At 43.7% G+C, this 21,951-nt stretch overlaps 1 protein-coding gene across 1 annotated transcript in view; it reads right to left on the bottom strand.

The window, feature by feature from the left end:
- LOC147021063 (fibroblast growth factor 10-like) overlaps positions 1–21,689 on the bottom strand; it is a 92,873-nt gene extending 71,184 nt beyond the window's left edge. The window contains exon 1 of the mRNA XM_085890791.1: positions 21,045–21,689. Coding sequence (XP_085746917.1) covers positions 21,045–21,309 — 265 coding nt within the window. The 5' untranslated portion in view covers positions 21,310–21,689. The remainder of the gene's footprint in view (positions 1–21,044) is intronic.
- Between the last annotated feature and the right edge of the window lie 262 nt (positions 21,690–21,951).

Raw genomic sequence — 21,951 nt, 5'->3', positions numbered from 1 at the left:
GTTGAATACGTTATGGGTAAGTTTTGATAACATTGAGAGCACTCTGAAAAACACTGCCATACGTCGTTGTACGCTGGCTTTAAACGTTGTACTTTTTGGTTGTCCTCAAATTTTTTCATGCTTGAAATTTCACGACGTATGCCGGCGTATGACTCACACGTTCCGCTACGCTGGCCACAAGTTGTATGCACGGTCTGCGATCGTTGACAGACGTCAACACATGCTACTTGTAAGTTAATCATAAGTTGAGACACGCCGAGGTAATGTTTAGCGTACCCGAAACTTATTTCTAACCTATGATTAACGTGTTGTTGGCACGTTACGCGATCGTTGCCACACATCGACAGACGTTACTTTTAAGTTACTCATAGGCTGAAAGACGTCGGTATAATGGATCGTCCTTGCGTCAGCGTCCACGGCCCGGCCAGGACACTTATTTGCAGCATTCTTCAAACTTTTCTTCGGCATGACGAGGATGTTCACACTTCGATGTCTAGCTTGGCTATGATTCCAATTGTCCATCGGCAGCGTCTATTTAAAATAGTCGAGTTTGAGCGTTTTAACACGTTCAGAAGAAACGCTTCAAATTTCCAAACCCCAGCGTCAAAAAACAAAGGCGAGTGACAGCAATTTAAATCGTTCATTGTAAACAATGAAAATAGTTGAGTGGTACCGTTTAAAAGTCGTTGAGTGTAAAAAAATCCAATTGTTGAGCGCAAGCGTCTACTTTCAATAGTGGGGTTTGAGCGATTTAGCACGTTCAATAGAAACGATTAAAATTTCCGAGCGCCAGCGTCAAAAAACAAAGGCGAGTGACAGCAATTTAAATCGTTCATTGTAAACAATGAAAATAGCTGAGTGGTACTGTTTAAAAGTCGTTGAGTGTAAATAAAATCCAATTGTTGAGCGCATGCGTCTACTTTCAATGGTGGAGATGCAGCCATTTAAATCGTTGAGTTTATCATTTAAATCGTTAAACGTAAGGACGATCCATCATAACCCACACCCTCCCCCTCACACTCACCTACTACTGCCAACATGAACAAACTACTACTAATACTAATACTAATACCAATACTAATACTAATACTTATACTAATACTAATACTGATACTGATACTGTTACTGCTGACATGGACATCGACTCAAAAAGGACTCGAAAACACTGTTGGGTTCCCCTTTTATGAGCAGCATTTTTATATACCAATTCCCAAAACCGCTGGGAACACGTCTTTATATGGCAGTTGTAAGCTAGAAACACGTCAATTTTTTTTTTTTTGTCGACCGGAAGACGTCATTGGAATACGTCTACATACGTCGATGTGTGTTGGGACTACGTAAAGAATTGGTTCAAAGCACGTCAAACATAAGTTAGAAATAAGTTTCGCATAAAAAAGACATTACCGCGACGTGTTTCGACTTATGAGTAGCTTATAAGTAGCCTTTGTGGACGTGTGTAAGCGTCCACATATTATTGTAAAACTTATCCCCATCGCATGCGGAACGTGTGTCATACACCGAGTACGTCGTAAAATTTTGAACATGTTTAAAATTTCTTGACGTACTCTACTTACTACGACGTATGATAGCGTACTTTAGCGTTCTACTCACGTATACCAAACTTACTCATACCGTATTTGACGTGCCCCAACGTTTTAGACACATTTTTCTTAGGTCGGCATACGCTGGCTAGATCGCCAAGGTGTGACCGCGATGTTGTCACTTCCATTTCTACGGCAGTTATGATTCGAATCGTTGTGCGTCAGCCTTTTAATAGGCTACGTCACGACATCGTCGGCGATGCGTGCAACGCGCTATGCCTAAGTTAGACTATCGTTGGGCATCGGTTGTGTAGGCCGACAACAGGTTCAGCATTCGTTGGTATAAGTTATCTATAACACAACGAAACGTTCTGTGTCCGTTACCAATGCGTTATACATAAGACCAAGTCGCTATGAATACGTCCGAATCTTTAAAAAAAAAAAACATCGAAAGTTCAACGTAAGCCAGCGTTTTACATACATTTTAATACGTTGCCATCGCTGGCTAAAACGTCAAGGTGTGACCGGGCCTTTATGAACAACCTTGTATATCTTGTGACAATCCCTACCTTGTTTCCCTCGCCGGAGGAAAGGGTATTGCATTTGGGTCCGTTTGCTTGTTTGTTTTTCTGTCCGTTTGTTTGTTTGTCCGCACAGAACTTTAGTATTTTTCTCCGCAACCGCTTGTTGGATTGTGACGAAATTTTCACTACAGGAGTGACTACTCATATAGAATGTTTAATGATAAGTATGACATCATAGGTCACATGGTGTGGCAGCCATGTTGGAAAAACTTTGCACCTCTCTCTCTCTGAAACCGCACCAAGGAAAAAAAACTTAAACTTGGCACATGGAAAGTACTCCTCATGAGGAATAAGTGATTTTTTATGACGTCGTAGGTGCCCTCGTTATGACGTCATAATTGCATATGTAGAACACTACATGTGATCAGTATGAAAATTTTTGAGGGTCAATTACCGATAAAATAGTCCAGAGAAAATTTTTATTGATGACGTCATCCGTCACGTGACTCGGCAGGCATATTGTTTTTATTTTTTAAATCTTCTTGTCTGAAGTGGCTGATGAGATCGAGGTGAAACTTTATAAGTCTGACCGCCATCAATGAGGAACAAAAGGTTCACACATATGACATTTTAGGTCACATGGTTTGGCAGCCATATTGGAGTCACCCAAAAACGTCTGAAAATCTTCATCTCCAGAACGGCTGGACAGATCGAGGGGAAACTTCACACAAATGTTCCCCAAGGCATGGGTGTACAAGTTTGTCAAGGAATAATTTATAGGTCACATTGTGTGGCAGCCATATTGTATTGAAGAAAAATATTAAATAATGTTTTTTTTCTGGAACCGCTTAATCAATCGATGTGAAACTTCACAATTATGATCGAGTGGTGATGGAGAATACTTGTTTGAAATTTGAACTTGATTTGACACATGGTCTGGCAGGCAGAATTTTATTCTTTTTTTTTGATCTGGGTTATTTTTATTTTTATTTTATTATTATTTTTTGAATAAGGCTCACTTAGCTGTTCCTCGATGGGTTTGAGGGTAGAGGAGTAGCAGCTGAAATATGAATCATATCCAGGTTCCTCTTGATGACTTCATCTTTGCTTTTTGCTTGTTTGGGTTCTTTCCCATTACTCCAATGCAGGGCTGTACCTTTTTGGTCTTCCATTTGATTTGATTTGAATTTATTTTAACCCCATTCTAAATTCAATTGAATAATGGTAATAAACGTCATGGGTCAGGGTCAGGTGTCCGACCAAAGTGGGGTTGCATCAATGTCGGACGTCTTGGTACCCGGTCATCACTGCCAGCAGTTATAAAGTGACAGTTCCATTTATGTCTCTCATTAATTACGTAACACACCAGTACACAAACGCCGCACAAAATACACCACAGAAAACTACACAAACACCGCACAAAACAAGTCCTGGCGAGGGTCTGCAATCTGATTGCTCTTTTTCTTGTTTAAAATGGTTTTATTACTTATTTCTTTACTTTTTCCCTCTGCCACCGAAGGTGGAGGAGCTTATGTTTTCACCCCTTTTTTGTCTGTTTGTTACTTGCAAAATCAAAAGATTTTTAAAGTATATTGGTCAGTCGATTTTGTTATTAACCTCCACCATCGAAGATGGATGGAGGTTACTGTTTTCACCCCTGTCTGTTTGTTTGTTTGTGAACAGTATTACGGAAAAACTGCTGGACGGATTTCGACGAAACTTGGTGGGGGGGATTAGGTATGGTCCAAGGATCATGCCATTAGATTTTGGACTTGGTCCAAAAAAAAACTTAGAAAATTTTGCAACTTTTTTCAAAAAAATTTCGATTTTATTTGAAAAATATTTGAATTTTTTTTTGCATTTCTACATGTTTTAAGTGATTTCCAACCCCCCCCCCCAAAAAAAAAAAATTGTTAGAGAAAAAAAAAATTTTGCAACTTTTTTTTCAAAAAAATTTCGATTTTTTTTTTTTTTTTTTGGCATTTCTACATGCGTGTCAATCTAGTTTAGTTTATTCAATCATGGTTCAGTGGAGTCTGATCCGTTTTGACCTACAATGAATAGGATATCAGGTTCACTTAAGTGACCCAGCAGTATTGGAGGCGGAGGTTTTGCACTCTACCGAGTGCTCCCCCTCTCGTTCTGTCTGTTTGTCTGTCTGTTTATCATCTATAGGTCACAATTTTAAACCAATCTTCACAAAACTTCACCACATGGTCGAGTTTGTCATAAGGAAGAAGCCTATCGTTTTTGAGGTCAAAAGGTCAACAAAGGCCAAAGGTCAACAACAAAGGTGGGATTTCTAAAATCTTCAATTTTCATCCGATTGACTTGACATTTAAAGAGGATTTATATTTCAGGTCACTGAATTCAACCAGCCGATTATTTTTAAGGTCAACATCGACCAAAAGGTCAACATAGGCCCAAGTTCAACAACTCAGGTGATATTTCTAAAACCTTCAATTTTCATCTGATTGACTTGAAATTTGTGGATGTCGTTCTGCGGTTGGTGCTGATTGTGGAACGTTTCATGTGTTTTTGTTTTTTTGTAGGGTGCAGAAGATAATGGGCTGGCTGGGGGTGTGGTTCGTGAATGCAAGTGTGGATGAAGCAAGCACTCCGGGCGCTGGGAGCTCATCGGCCAGGTGAGGCCGTAGGGGTCCCGGGGTCTGATTAATGTAGTGGGCACAAGTACCTGATGAGCAGTAGCTCTGTGCACCAAATGCCATTGGAGGCATCATTGGTGGGGGGGGGGGGAGAGCTGAGGAGGGCCTCCCCCGATTGTGTAGAGGAGCAGGTGAGCTCAGAGGTGGCTCCAGCATCCCGGCAGTGCTAACGGTGAGTATGCAGGTGGGCAGACCTGCCAGTGGAGCCACACTGCCCAGCCCTGAAATTGTGTGATTGCATAGAGAGAAAAAATTGATGGGCAAGCCAAATTTGTGAGAGCACCAATGCATGGGTGACAAGAATTCGGGTTTTTGGAACCCATAGTTTAACGAAGGCCTGTTGGCAGGGTACGATCGTGGGGATAGTTTAATGTGTAATAAAGATGATAGTGTAGTGAGGATTGATGAAAACCCCTTCACACCATCCACTGCTGGAATGATCGCTGGCCGCCGGACTTGCCCTCCTTGAAGAAAGAACAATGACATGCAGTATTGCCGCATTTCGTGGAATTGTGCCTTTTTCGTGTAATTTTCATTTCTCGGGGATTGAGTAGGAATTTCCTTTCTTGGGGATTGAATAGGGGACAAGACATAGAGGACAAAACATAATGACGAATTATAAAGGACTCCTTAATGTAAATAGAAGACGATGGGGTGCAGATGAGTAGGGCCAACCTTGAGCTCCCTCTACCGTCACCACCACCTTTGCTCCAGGTATGTGCACATCAAGGATCGGTTAACCAAGCCGGTCAGACCTGATGCTGCTTGCGATTGCATTGCCTGGGTTTTACCTTTTATTTTCCTGCTGTGGGCAAAGGGCGGAGGAGCTCCTTGTGAGCCAACGGCCATCCATATCTAGTGCCCAACTGTGTCTGCGGACGTCCTCCTGCAGTTGGGTCACTTCTTATTAGGAGGTTGGTGGCAGGATTTGCACTCCGGCCACCGTAAAACCCTTCATTCCGCAAAACGCAAAAAAATCTGAAAACCCACTCCGTGGGAGTACCTCCTGTGCAGCTTCCCTTCGCAGGGCAGCTCACCGGATGACGGGATTGGGGCAAAGCCTTCGGGACCCCCAATCTTTGATGATAGGAGGAAAACCACGGGGTAACATCCCTGGGTCAGATTGCGGGAGAGTGTGTCGGAGTGGTGCTGAGGTGTCGTCCACCAGACGGCGGTCTCCTTGGGTTAACCTGAGGCGGTCCCTTCGGGTGGGTGCCTGGAATGTCCTATCCCTAAGAGAGGATGATCACCTGTCTCTGTTATCATCTGAGCTCAAGCGTTTGGACATTGCGATTGCAGCTCTCTCTGAGGTTCGGAGACCGGATTGCGGTGAGATAATGGTGGGTGGTTACACCTACTATTGGTCTGGTCGCTCTGATGGTTACCATACCCAAGGAGTTGCTGTAGCTGTGTCCAATAAGCTGACCCCAATGATAATTGAGGTAACACCGGTCAACGAGCGTATTATGAGATTAAGGATTCGTCACTCCTTAGGTGTCATTTCCCTGGTCTCTGTTTATGCTCCGACTGAGGCGAGTGATCTCACCGTGAAGGATGCATTCTACGCCACACTCGAGTCTGTGGTTGATCAGTGCCCCAGACGAGATACACTTCTAGTCTTGGGGGATTTCAATGCATCGACTGGAACTGATAGGGACGGTTATGAGGTGTGTGTTGGTCCCCATGGGTCAGGAACTATGAACCAGAATGGCACTAAGTTCCTTGACTTTGCAAGAAGTCATGGACTTAGGGTGGCTGGTTCATGGTTTCAGTGCCCACAAGCTCATCGCTGGACTTGGTATTCCAACGCTGGCGGTGTGGCAAAGGAGATTGACCATGTCCTCATTGACGGTCGTTGGAGGATGATCCAGAACTGCAGGGTCTACCGGAGTGCTCAGTTCCTCAATACTGACCACAGGCTTGTTGTAGCAACTCTAAAGCTGCACCTTAAATCCTGGAGAATGGTACCATCCCAGCCGAGGCTGGATGTTGCCAAGCTCAGGGATGAGAGAGTAGCTGAGGAGTTTGCGAACAGGCTGAGTGGACACTTGGGGGTCTGGGTGCTTTGGGGGGTCCTGAAGAGTTGTGGAGCACCTTCAAGACCACCGTCCTTGATGTTGCCGGTGGATGCCTTGGAGCTCACCGCAGGGCAAAGAAGAATTTTGTCTCTCAAGGGACACTGGATACCATTGACCAGAGTCGCAGGGCCAGGCTGAATGGCAGAGTTGAGCTGTTCAGGGAGCTGAGGCGTAAAACTGTACGTGCACTGAGGGTGGACAAGGAGGCCTATGTGCGAGGAATCTGTGAGGGGATAGAGCATCACCTGTGGACAGGTGATTCTCGTCCCGCTTACAGGGGAATTCGCGCATTACGTTCATCCAAGCCCATCCCTCGGAGCACTACAGTTCGAGCAGAGAGTGGTAGACTCTTGACAGAGGAGTCTGAAGTGAAGGCCCGCTGGGCCGGTTACTTTGAGCGGTTGTACCAGGCTGATCCCCCAACTGTCGAGTTGGACGTCAAGGGTGTTACAATCCCTGTTGCTGACCCTCGAATCAACTGTGGTCCATCTACGCTTGTGGAAACATGGGCTGCGGTGAACCAGTTGAAACGGGGCAAAGCTCCAGGGATCTGTGGCATCCATGCCGAACTTCTCAAGGCTGGTGGAAATGCTGCACTCGTGTCGTTGCATGCAGTTTTGTGCTCTGCCTGGAACACAGGCATCATCCCAACTGACTGGAAGAGGGGCCTTGTTGTCCCTCTCTGGAAAGGGAAGGGTGATCGCCAAGACTGCAACAACTACCGAGGGGTGACGCTGCTCTCAGTGCCGGGCAAGGTCTTTGCTCGGATAATTCTCGATAGGGTTCGCCACCATCTGCTTGAGCACCAGCGTCCAGAGCAGTCAGGCTTTACACCAAAGAGGTCAACGATTGACCGTATCCTTGCACTTCGTGTCCTCACCGAACACAGACGAGAGTTTCGGCAGGGGCTGCTTGCAGCCTATGTTGATCTCTGTAAAGCGTTCGATTCAGTGAATCGGGATGTCCTCTGGAGGATTCTTGGTCTTCGTGGGGTGCCACCAAAACTGATCGATCTGATGGCTGAACTCTACTCTGGTACTCAAGTGCTGTGAAGTGTGGTGGTACCATCTCTGACTTATTTCCAGTTGTTACTGGAGTTCGTCAGGGGTGTGTACTTGCCCCCACACTTTTCAGCACTTGTATGGACTGGATTCTAGGGAGGATGTCGGAGAGATCAAGTTGCGGTGCGTCATTTGGGAATGTCAAGATCTCGGACCTTGACTTTGCAGATGATGCAGTCATCTTTGCGGAGACTTTAGACATCCTCTTGGGGGCCCTCGAGGTGCTGAATGAGGAGTCGGAGCCGTTGGGATTACGGGTTTCTTGGGTCAAAACTAAGATCCAGGCTTTCGGTGACATCTTGGATGCTGCTGTCCTGTCTGTGTCTGTTTGTGGTGAGGATGTTGAGGTCGTGGAGAGATTCACTTACCTTGGCAGTGATATTCATGTCTCTGCTGGCTGCGAGTCAGAGGTCAATAGACGTCTGGGTCGGGCCTGGGGAGTCATGGATTCACTGGATCATGGGGTGTGGCGCTGCCGGTACCTGTGCGGGAGGACAAAAGTCCGAGTCTTCAGGTCCTTGGTACTTCCAGTCTTGCTCTATGGGTGCGAGACTTGGACTCTGACCAAGGATCTGAGACGGAGACTTAATTCCTTTGGTACCAGGTCTCTTCGGAGAATCCTTGGCTATCGCTGGTCGGATTTTATGTCCAACGAGCGGTTGCTGAGAGAGACTCGGATGAGATTTGTTACCTGCATAGTCCGTGAGCGTCAGTTGCGGCTGTATGGACATGTGGCTCGTTTTCCTGACTCTGATCCTGCTCACCAGATTCTCTCAGCGAGGGAGTCTCATGAGTGGAGGAGGCCAGTGGGTCGTCCACGTGCCTCATGGTTGCAACAGGTTGACCATCATCTCAAGGAGATGGGGATGGGCCTGGCATCTGCCTGGGGGATGGCCAGACGGAGGCCCCTGGAGTACCGGCGGAAAGTGGATGCAGCGACGTGCTGTTCTGGCACATGCTCCCATACCTGACCTGACCTGTGGGCTTTTCTCTTTGTTGCTTGCTGTTTTTGTTTGACCCGATCCAGGACCAACGAAGGCCAACATCTGACTGCAACAATGGAACACTCACCTTTCCACTTGCTCACCGCTCATCATTGGACTACTTGTTTAGTGGCCCATGACCACTCACCTCTGTTGCTTGCGTCCACGCACTGTGATGGATCACCTGCTCTGTGGCCTATGGTGCCACACTTGCTTTGATCATTTTTGTTTCGAAAGCCACAGCGTTTATGGCCTGTATTCCAGTCACTGGCCTGCTGGTTTGTTTTTGTTAGGTGTGCTGGCAGAGGGGACGAAGAGCAAGAAGGTGGCAAGAAGTCAACAGGTTTTTTTTTTTTTTGAAGTCTCATTTTGCCGACCTCGGAAGGATGACAGGCTGAATCAACCCCCTGGTGTATTAATTCAGCGGCTGACGGGGCTTGAACTCAGGACCCGAGGATCCCAAGAAGTCAACAACAGGTCAACAATTTTCCTTTTTTGAATTTCTGTTGGTCTTGGGTCAAAGTCTGGAAATATATGATTGATTGTATTTGCACATACTTGATTATGCCCTCCGGTTATGTGCTTAGTTTTGAAACATTCCGGCAATTCCGCGTTTCTGGCAAACTAAAAATATTTGGTGATTGAACTCAGTAACCTGATTTGCAAATCTCATTCAAATTCCAAGTCAATCAGATTTAAATTGAGGATTTTAGAAATCCCACCTCAGTTGTTGACCTTCGATCTATGGTGACCTTTCGACCTCAAAATAATTTGGCTTCTTGCTTATTACAAACTTTACCGTATGTGAAGATCGGTTTAGAATTGTGACCTGTAGGCGATAGACGGACAGACAGAATAGCAAAATCGACTGACCAATCTCCTTGAAATATCTTCGATTTTGCAAGCAACAAGAAAATGATGGTATACAGAGCACGACACTTGTAAAATCCATCCCCTCTCCAACGGTTGCCATGGATATATCAAATTGTGCATTTCATTAAGGTTAAAATTGACAATCCTAATCAAAGCTCAGGTTGATCAGATGGAAATTGATGATTTTTCAGATGATATTTGATGATTTTAGAAGTCTGACCTTGGTTTGACCTTTTGACCTCAAATAGTTGCTTTCCGAATTCAATGATGGACTGTGCAAATCCTGTTCAACTTCTAAGTTAATTAGATGTAAATTTATGATTTTAGAAGTTTGACCTTGAGTTGACCTTTGATGTTTTGACCTCTAACATAGTTGGTTTCCCAATCCAGTGACGCAATATGCAAATCTTGTTCAAATGTCAAGTCGATCGGATGAAAAATGACGATTTCAGAAATTTGACCTCAAGATGACCTTTGACCTCAAAATAAATAGGCTTCTCAGTTGAGGCTATCTATACAACTTGGTAAAGTTTCATGACAATCGACTTAGAATCGTGACCCGTCGGCGAAAAACATTCAGACAGACAGAATAACAAAATCGATTGACCAATATACTTGAACAATCTTCGAGTTTGCAAGGATCAAACACACAGAATTACAAGAAGAAGACGTTCTGCAGAGCACAATACTTGCAAAATCCATAAATCAAATTTGACCGAAAAATAATTGGTGGTTGAATTAAATGACCAAATATGCAACTCCTTCAAATTTCAAGTCAATCTGATGAAAATTGACAGTTTTAGAAATTCGGCTAATGTCGACCTCAAAAATAATTGGTGGTTGAATTCAGTAACCTGATATATAAATCCTCTTCAAATTTCAAGTCAATTGGATGAAAATTGAGGATTTCTGCAATACCACCTTAGTTGTTGACCTTGGGCCGACGTTGACCTTTTGTTTTATGTTGACCTCAGAAATAATTGGCTCGTTGAATTCAATGACCTGAAATATCATCCTCTTCAAATTTCAAGTCAATTGGATGAAAATTGAGGATGCTAGAAATTTGATAAATTTGTTGACCTTTTGTCCTTTTGACTTCAAAAAACAATAGGTATTGTGAAGATCGGTTTAAAATTGTGACCTGTAGGCGATAAACAAACAGACAGACAAGCCGGTAGGCGGCGATGGGTCCGCCGAGCATGGAAGCTATAAGATATAGAGCAAAATGGATGTCATATAGCGGATAGGGAATCACCTTAAGATTATGCATATCAAATCTCATCCAGTTCCATCTACTGATTACTACTCGGTATCCATTTGAATGAAAAGTACCGAAAATGCGGTTTGAAATCGGAAATCCCCAAATTTTGAGGGGGTGCTGTGGGTGAACAAAGATCTAAATCGAAAATCCGGCTCGATCGTTTGTGCACAATATATTCCAGACGATTAGTGTGAATTTTCATGAGCATCCGACTATAACCCTAGAAGGAGTAGGATTTGGTGCGAAGGCACCTCCAGCTCTTGCATATTATCGATTTTTGCACGAATTGACCTTTGACCCCTGACCGAAGCGAAATCGGTCAATATGTCCTGAGGCAAAGTTGTAGTACTCATTGAGTACCATGAACCTGCAAAGTTTCATTCGTATCGATGCACTCACCTGGTCGCTAGGGGGCCTTCAATTTTCGCGCATACCCTAATTGTAGGGGGCGCTGCGGGTAAAGTATTCCATATATCACAAAAACCGGAATATATTTGATAGAGCATCACCTGTCGATCATTCGTGCCAAATTTCATAACCCTACGTGGGATAATGGCTTTCGGAATTGATTTCGTGTGAACAGTACCGATTTTGAAGGTTTTTCGGTTGTTGCTATGGAACCAAAGCGTCCCTAGCAACCATCACAATTTCCAAAGCACTATGTCATAAGATGTACCTACCACCCGATTTTGGTTAAAATCCGCCCACGTTTATTACCAATTATGCTGATGACAAACAAAAAAACATCCAAACAAGCATCCAAACAAACAGACAGAATTACTGACAATAAGGGTCACCTATTTCGGCGACCCAACAGAATAACAAAATGGGACTGACCAATATACAGTACTTGAAAAATCTTCGATTTTGCGAGTAATAAAAATCAATCACAAGGCAAAAACAAACAATGTATAGGTTTCATGGGTGTATGTTTTTAAGATGATCATATCGCCAATATTGCTGGTGTGATCCTTTTATTGAATCTCATAATCTTGTTCACGACATTTCAGTTTTGCTTAGTCTAGAAACACCCACTCCCTTAAGGCCCGGTCACACCTTGACGTTTTAGCCAACGTATGCCGATTTTTGCAATTTTTTTCTAAAACGCTGGCACACGTTGAATACGTTATGGGTAAGTTTTGATAACATTGAGAGCACGCTGAAAAACACTGCCATACGTCGTTGTACGTTGGCTTTAAACGTTGTACTTTTCGGTTGTCCTCAAATTTTTTCATGCTTGAAATTTCACGACGTATGCCGGCGTATGACTCACACGTTCCGCTACGCTGGCCACAAGTTGTATGCACGGTCTGCGATCGTTGACAGACGTCAACACATGCTACTTGTAAGTTAATCATAAGTTGAGACACGCCGAGGTAATGTTTAGCGTACCCGAAACTTATTTCCTACCTATGATTAACGTGTTGTTGGCACGTTACGCGATCGTTGCCACACGTCGACAGACGTTACTTTTAAGTTACTCATAGGCTGAAAGACGTCGGTATAATGGATCGTCCTTGCGTCAGCGTCCACGGCCACGGCCAGGACACTTATTTGCAGCATTCTTCAAACTTTTCTTCGGCATGACGAGGATGTTCACACTTCGATGTCTAGCTTGGCTATGATTCCAATTGTCCATCGGCAGCATCTATTTAAAATAGTCGAGTTTGAGCGTTTTAACACGTTCAGAAGAAACGCTTCAAATTTCCAAACCCCAGCGTCAAAAAAAAAAAACAAAAAAAAAAAAACAAAGGCGAGTGACAGCAATTTAAATCGTTCATTGTAAACAAGGAAACTAGCTGAGTGAAACTAGCTGAGTTTAAAAGTCGTTGAGTGTAAAAAAAATCCAATTGTTGAGCGCAAGCGTCTACTTTCAATAGTGGAGATGCAGCCATTTAAATCGTTGAGTGGCAGCCTATGAACCTACCCGTGGACACGCGGACGCAAGGACGATCCATCATAACCCACACCCTCCCCCTCACACCCACCTACTACTGCCAACATGAACAAACTACTACTAATACTAATACTAATACTAATACTGATACTGATACTGTTACTGCTGACATGGACATCGACTCAAAAAGGAACTCGAAAACACTGTTGGGTTCCCCTTTTATGAGCAGCATTTTTATATACCAATTCCCAAAACCGCTGGGAACACGTCTTTATATGGCAGTTGTAAGCTAGAAACACATTCATTTTTTTTTTGTCGACCGGAAGACGTCATTGGAATACGTCTACATACGTCGATGTGTGTTGGGACTACGTAAAGAATTGGTTCAAAGCACGTCAAACATAAGTTAGAAATAAGTTTCGCGTAAAAAAGATATTACTGCGACGTGTTTCGACTTATGAGTAGCTTATAAGTTGCCTTTGTGGACGTGTGTAAGCGTCCGCATATCGTGTGTAAAACTTATCCCCATCGCATGCGGAACGTGTGTCATACACCGAGTACGTCGTAAAATTTTGAACATGTTTAAAATTTCTTGACGTAGGCCTACTCTACTTACTACGACGTATGATAGCGTACTTTAGCGTTCTACTCACGTATACCAAACTTACTCATACCGTATTTGACGTGCCCCCAACTTTTTAGACACATTTTTCTTAGGTCGGTATACGCTGGCAAGATCGCCAAGGTGTGACCGCGATGTTGTCACTTCCATTTCTACGGCAGTTATGATTCGAATCGTTGTGCGTCAGCCTTTTAATAGGCTACGTCACGACATCGTCGGCGATGCGTGCAACGCGCTATGCCGAAGTTAGACTATCGTTGTGCAAGGGTTGTGTAGGCCAACAACAGGTTCAGCATTCGTTGGTATAAGTTATCTATAACACAACGAAACGTTCTGTGTCCATTACTAATATGTTATGCATACGACCAACTCGTTAGGAATACGTCCGAATTTTTTTTAAAAAAACATCAAAAGTTCAACGTCAGCCAGCGTTTTACATACATTTTAATACGTTGCCATTGCTGGCTAAAACGTCAAGGTGTGACCGGGCCTTTAGGGAGCATTGGCAGGTCATTGTCGTGGTGATCGCATGTGCGAAAATGAAATAAAGCCACGAACGCTGCCATTCCTGGGTGTTTGTAAGCATTGCAATGTAACCAGCAATTTGTAGCCATGATGAACAGGCATTCGATAATATGAGTGAAGAAAGTGAAAAACAAAAAAAAGACCTTATCGTGAAGGAATCGTTACTGCTTATTCCGAGTCGGGGCATGGTTGAGCAGGCCAAAAAACATGGTGGCTTCAGACCCCAGGGAGGTTACCTAGGATACGCTTTCAGACCCCATAGAGGTCGGTGACCGAGGATGCACCTGATAAAGGATATAATTAAATAAGGCCGTTTCTTATCTTCAAAACGGGTGTTTTAATTAACTCAAACACCCAATTTTCACTCAAGCATTTCCTTTTTGTTCCCTGAGTTTGCATGCAAAGTTTCAGGCTGCCAAGTTTTATGGTTTTGGAGTTATGGAGGAGACACACACATTTATTAGTACAGACAGTGGGATGTACATGACTGTTTGAAAAGCTGTCCATTCCTAAAATGCATTTGATGTGTTGGAAACCCAACTGCTAATGATCTGGAGTTCCGAGTGAATGTCTTTCTCCTCTATTTCCATTGGAGGTATTAATTTTGATTGTCACCTGTATTGGTTTAGCCACTTCATAGAGATACAGTTTAGGTGCGTTCCCCATGTAGGTAAGTAGATCGTTAAATAGGTCTATACTTTTGACAAAATCTGGATGCTCACAACAAATTCTGAGCGTTTCTGTGACTGAACTAATCGTCGACAGCTCACCACTGTTGCAGGGAAGTGAAATGAATGAAACCCACTTGCTTTGAGCAACTGTGACAATCAATCCTACACGAGTGAGCGAGAGCAATAAATGAACCACCGTGCTCCGAGCTTCGGTCTTACCGAGCTCTGAGCTTACTTTTCTTGAAAAGTGAATTCATTTGATTCCATAGTCTTGTGGAGATCGATACAGGAGTAAGTTTTGTGAAGTGACACAAGAGGTATGGGCCTAAAAGTTGTATTTTGGCATTCATGAACTTTCTTATTTTCCTTTTTGCAAAAGCGCTTGTATTGCAACGCTACGTATGGCATAATACCAGGTCTGGCAGTTAAGATTGGCTCCCAACCAAGAATGCATGTCTCATATCAACTATGTCTTCAAAAAGAGGACTTAAGTCCAAAACGGCACTTTAGTTTACAGTAGACTGTAAATGTTGATGTAATCTTTTGTTGATGTAAAAGTTGATGTAATCTTTTGCAATGTGCTTGACTATACGGCACATGGCCATTTCTAATGGCAGTGTGTGACACTGGCCGAGCTGTGAGACGCCTCCCTTTACAATGATCAGAGTTTTTTTTTTTTCGCCATTGTTTGGAGAGGAGTAGAGTGAATAGTGTTTTTGTGATTTGTGAAGTCATGAATGTGAGATCCCTGGGCAGGTGCCATGTCTCAGTGGTGTGTGTGTGTGCCATAATCATATTGACGTGACTAACTTGTTGCCACTGCTTCATTCAGGTAACCTTACATGATATATTTCTCATGAGTTCATTTAAACTCCATAGGAGAATGTTGTAAGGTTAGCGGAGCATATAATGCATGTTGCACTCGAGTGCAGAAACCTGAGAAATATGTCGTCGTGCTTTAAAGTCAGTCCGTGTGATTGCTGTGCAACTTGAGAGAAGATGAAAAGTTTAGCTTGGACGGAATCCAGAGAAATCCCTCAGAGAATGACAACGCAATAAAATCAAAAATATTTTCAGATTGAAATAAAGATGGGATTTGATCAATATACCCATCTAAAAGAACGAATGAAATCCCACAACAAAAGTTGATGTAAACGTTAGCATGATGGTCCTTATTAGCAGCAGGCAGACACATGTTACTTGTCCCTCATCGGAATATGGTGAGTAACGGGGAAAGACCTTTTTGTACGACAGTGAATCATCCTTTATGGACGGCCAAGACAGACTCCTGATTTCAAGCCAACAAGAGCATTTATGAACTCTGATAAGCCGTATTCGCAACACCGTCCGATCCGCACCACTCCGCTTGCCACTGAACATGCATACCGTCATCACAAGGAGTGCTCCTTGAGTCAAAGCACACTATTATTCTTCACAAGACAAACAGCTTTCAGAGATGCTGCGAATGATTATTTCCAAAGAACTTCCAATGTTGTAAATTGCTGTTTCAGTTTTCTCCTGCAGGTTTGATTTACCTTTCCAGTGAGTTTTGCTCTAAACGAGGATTGCCCCTGGCCAGCAGAGCATGAAATGCATGCTGCAGATGACATCATCAAAACGTATGAATCAAAATACACCTTCCAAGTGATCCACGTTTTCCCTCGTATCTGTATATGGCAGCTGGATACTTCCATTTTATATAACATAAGATGTTGAAAAAAAATTAATATGAGTTCTCTGACAAGGAACTTTGATGCAGCAAGAGGCCATTCGGCCCACCAAAGCCTGCACTATTATTACTAACATTTGGTCGATTGTCTGTGCTCTCCTTTTTAAATACTGACCACCAAGCATAGAAGCAGAACGTACCATTTTTAAAGTCTTTGGTATGACTTGGCCGTGGTTCAAACCACCAACCTCCCAGACTCATCGAGGATGCTCTAACCATTATGCCACTGGGACTGGTTGTTAAAGCATGAATTACAAGCACATTCCATGGAGGAGATAATCAGGACTGCTCAGTACTGGATAATCATCCACCTGTGCTCAGTAATATATTTAGCTTTTGCTGTACGTGCTGTTGTTTTTGCAAAGCTTTTCGTGGCGAACGGAAAGGGGGGCACAGGCGAGGGGTATCAGAGCACCCACGACTGGTCGTTAACTTCCCTATGCCTGATAATTCACTCTGGATAGGTCGCTACTCAATCACAAGGTGCTGCCGAAGCATCTCTCAAGTAAGTCAGGAATTATGAATTTGATCAGGATACTGGTACACAATGCCAGAAAATAGGCTTGCTGGCTTAGCATCCCTTCAAAATAACACCATATTCATTGATACAATACCAGAAATTTAATCCAGATTATATAGCTTACTACTTCGGAGATATCAGTCACGAATAGGTTTCCTCTCCTTTTGCCTGTACGTTTGTCCCTTGCCATCTCTCTCCTGCCCATTCATTGTACTCTATCATTGAAGTATTGTTCTCACCCGTCTGCCATTCAGTCCTTCCATGATCCAAGATTTCTGTTCAATGAGCACGAATGCAACGGACCAAAGATCACATTTCATTTTCCTTCAAAGTTGCTGGTTGGCACATTCCTAATAATGCCGGTTTGATTCTAACCAGGAACAGTAGTCAGGCAGCATTACAGCCCTCCACATTCAGAAGCAGTAACCCAAACAGAAGTGCAGGTCAAGCTGCTTAAACAAGCAGTGTTGGACCAGCTGAAGCTGTGCTTGGTGATAAGTACATCCCTGGGGATGGTTCAGCCTCCCCGTGTGCTTTCGCTCAATTCTGCCGCACTATAAGACCTCAAAGAAATCCTCTTTGCACCAAAAAGCCTCGGCTGAGCTGGGTTCACACCCTCTCTGTATCTCATTTCCGAACAAATCCATCAAATTTTAGGATCAAGGTTCTGCCTGTACAATTGAAAGCACGCTGATTCCGCTCACAGCATTGGAACTTTGTTGAGTTCCAAGACGAATGCTTGGAATAAGTTTTACAAAAATAACAATGATTGATTGTTTAAATTTTGAAAGTCGAAATATATTTTAGGACCAGGGCTTTCCTATTTAATGTGCCTTACAAGTTTGCTGATGGGATAGTGAAAAGAAAGGCTTCATTTTAATACCCTTTAATCGCAGTTATCCTTAATGAATTATCCGGACAATATATAGATGATCAAATGGAACTGTAGATCGAACAGAGGACTTCCTACTGATCTCGTGTGCCGGAATTATGGGTGCAAACCACTGTGATCGGTCCATACTACAACTTCCTTAATGACCCCAATTATTTCCACTTTAATGTGGAGTTGGCCAGGAAACATTTTTGGCCAAAATATTTCACGAACCGGTTGGCCAGGCCTGACATTTGTTCGACTGAAGCTGATTATGGGAAGGAGTCTGTCATTTGTTCAGGATGCTGGCAATAACAAAGCTATTATTTCCAGACGATGCTGTGACATCTTGAATGTCCAAGACCTACTATCAGCGGACAGGAAACCCTGCTTAATAAAAGTCCATCTGAGGGACTGTTCTCATATTGATGTCTTACTCATGAAACACCAGGCGCAGCTATAGCCAATGACACCGGACTGACTCTGGCTAGACACTTTGACAGTTAGTCAGTGTCAGTCTGATATTGTTGGCTACCGAGAAGGGAGTAAGGAGGGGGGGGGGTTCCGTTTATAGTTGGTTCGAGATTCAAACCGAGGGTAGACAGTTCAAAAGCTATTGCACTATCGTGCTAGTCCTCTGATTTCAATTCATGTCCTCTACCGATGTAATGTTTTCTAAGTCCAAAAAGGGCAAAACTCTGAAAATTTGATGAAACGCCTTAAAACTCGAACTTGTTCTGTAACTTATCCCAATAAAGCCGTGTACCAAGTTTCAGTTGAATACATTAAAGGATTTGGGAATAAAAGTCTGAAAAAACTACAGGTGGGGCGGATGGGCGGATGGACAGACAGACAGACTGAGAGCAAACCGATAGTACCCTCATGTGAAACCAGAAGGGGACTAATAAAATAGCTCTTTCATTATAACCTGGAGGGTTTTCTTGTAGCGAAAAAGCTCTATAATACCACTTCCTTTAAGGTACAGTGGAGAAAAAGCAAAAACGAATACCGTTCAAAAGGAACCGTGGGAGTATAATGTTCACCGACAAAGCAGAATGCTTAAAAATCTCCTCCCGTGACTTCCTCGACAATGTAACAGCCACACACACCTGCGCAGCAGCATGAGAACAGCGTTTTTATAATCGGAATTTTGATTCCCACTTACAAATCGAACGACTTTCAAATTGTCCAACCTCCTTGGTCCCATATGGAATGAAAAATCAATGTTTTGGCATTGCTGAAAACAAACGGTTCAAAGATACTCACGCGGTTGTCACAATGGACACCTATAAATGTCACATTCTTCCTCCGTTGCATGGATACCCGTCAAAGTGAGTTTGACGTGTCATCAATAGCCCGCATGAGTCGCGTAAAGCAGAGTAAAGAAACTTGTTCACTGCATCTGTCCGTCAGTCGCTGATCGTGGAACTACTTAATTCCATCTGAACACCCTAGAACATGAATCGGAACACAGACATGCAGTTTCGCAGTACGTTGGCAATGCATTTGGAAAATTGCACGGCATCTCGTCTCGAGCACGCTTGCGCACTCACAGTATAACGATTGCATCTGTCTGTCTGTCTGGCGGTGAAACAAAATTGAAAATCATTCCAAACAGGAAACTTGCTGTGTTTCGGGACGTCATAAAGGATACAAACAACAGGCACGAAGAACGGATTTAATGTTTTAAATAAGGTGGTGTAAAATACGGCACATCAACGGTGGCAAACTTCTAAAAAAAAAAAAAAAAAAGTTTTTTTTTTTTTACAACAGCCTTTAAAACCTTTATTTTATTCCAATTGAATTATATATTTGAATACAAAAGAGCACAAATCACCTTGTTTGCACTTCCAAAACTTTCGGTTTAGCAGTACCTGGGCAAACGTTTATGCCGTCTCGACCAATCAAATTTGCGTGCGATCTGGAGGTGGAGGAACAGAGATTCAGACAAAGTGGTGGCGACGACCTAGCTTACTTTGTCCAAAAGATCTGTTTGTTTTGTACATTTTTTTCTCTCTCAAAGATCATTCAAAAATAATCTGTTTCTTTTGGAAGAGTTGGCAGAAGGTTTGTAATTATTGTACAGATGTAAGGATAAACCCCGATGGTGATGAAAAACGCTTCTCAGTGGAGCATCGTCAGCTCTGGACCATTCCAGTTGATCCGTCGGCTCCATACGTTCACCGTCGCACCTCTTGTTTCATATTCACGAACAAGGCAAATTTGTCCTTCAGTTTATCAGTACTTTGGCAAAAATGGCACACCATCTCGACCAATCAAATTTGTCACTCTCGCTCTCAGGGATGGAGATCAACTTCGAGATTGTTATTCTTCCAATAAATTGTTTCCAAAAAAGTCCCATGTCCTGTTTTTTTTCTCAAGACTACCTCTCTCATTGCAATGCCGCTATCAAGCTTCGCCGGGCTCAGCTCTCAATCCGCACACGTTTTGCAAGCTCCTCATTAGGTGGCGACATTAACCCTCATTATGTGGCGACATTAAAATTAAGTGGCGTATCATTTAAGCCTAATGGTCACTTTGTGAACGCCCTGTTGTTAAGGCTCAAACGCTCACCTTCCCTGTCCAGGAACCTCGGCGGTCAAGGCAAGAATCATGTACTCCCCATGGTGGTCATGGTGTAATTAGTAAAGCACCCAAAGGGACACGGAAGATGAGCAGGACTTCTCAGAGACATAAACGGCTGCATGCTGCTTACACAAGTGCTGCCCTTCGAGTAGGAATGCATTGGGATTAATGATTTGCACCTGTATTTCGTGTCCGAGTTGCTAAACCCATGTGCTGCAGCTCCTCTGCTTTGTGACTTGGGAGGGCAACTGTGAGAACATGGAGTTGTGACCAAGCATTGTGATCTTTATTGCTGGGACTTACTTTACGAACGAGAAACAACTTGATATCTGAACTCATGCTGAACTTATTTATTCAACAGTTGAAGATGTCGTATTATTCTTGTGACATTTAGGCAATGGCACAAAAATTAACAAAACTATCTGACAACATCATTGGAAAATCTTTCACCAAGGATGCCTAAGGGGTCTTGGGGCAAGGGGTCGACCACCAAAGCACAGGAGCAAAACAAACATTGCTCATCCATATAAAGCAGGTCTTCTAACTCTCTCTGCACGATTGATTATCAAACCTTAAACACACCAACTCTCAATCTATCTGCTCGAGAATCTCCATTTGATGCTGAGAGATACTCACTAAAGCGACGCTTCTTCCTCTTAATTCCTCCGACCTTTCCACTCCTGCTGATCCGAAGGAAGAAGCGCGTCGCTGAGAAAAGCATCCGGCGTCTGATGTCCCCCTCGAGGTGACGGTAACTGCTGCGCACTTCACGGTCCAGTTTCTGCTCGACCACAAAGCTGTTGTTCCTGATGGACCCGCCTGTGAGTTGAGGTCCTCCTGGGTGCGGCGACGCCGCCACCACGCACAACGCTCCAACAGTGAGTACGGCGATAGCTGTCATGCCCCGTGGCGCGGCTTCCACTGCTGCCTTGACCACGGTGACTCGCCGTCGGTTGGCACGATCATGCTGCCTTCACATTGCAGTTGCCCGTGGTGCTACTGTCACCACACGTTGCTTTATATATCGGATAGGAGCTGCCGCAGGCTCCCACGAGACGTTCCACGGACCCTACATGGCTCCTGCCTTTGGAAGCGAGAGGTGAGCCGATCTCCAAGCTTGTCCCACCCTCTGCGTCCACTCCTCCTTTCCTGGCGCATGCTGGTGATACCCACGCTACGTCGTCGCTCGTTGCATCCACTGGAATCATTGTTCCTCCCCAAACCGAGGGTAAAACTCTCAAGGGTGAAATAACCTAGTGCACACTCCTCTGTGGTTCTCTAGCTCCCTAAACTAACGAAAGTTGTTGATAAGTTTGCATGAAAAGTTATCTGTGTGTTTTTGGCACAAAATATCGACTTGCTGCAGCTTTTCGCAGATGTTGCATTGGAAAAACGTTTCTGCATCATTCCCACTCTGGATAGGCCTACCATTCCTTGCATTTTCATTCCTCATGCTAGATATTCCTATATGATCCCCATTTTACGTTCCTTGCACTCACTATACCCCTTCCTGTGTTCCTACAACCATTCTCTGCTCTCTCTC

Source organism: Eptatretus burgeri, chromosome 8 (genome assembly GCF_056783735.1).
Source record: "Eptatretus burgeri isolate ZD-2024b chromosome 8, Ebu_testis_v1, whole genome shotgun sequence".
Lineage (NCBI taxonomy): Eukaryota > Metazoa > Chordata > Myxini > Myxiniformes > Myxinidae > Eptatretus > Eptatretus burgeri.
This window is presented reverse-complemented; position numbering and strand designations above follow the sequence as displayed.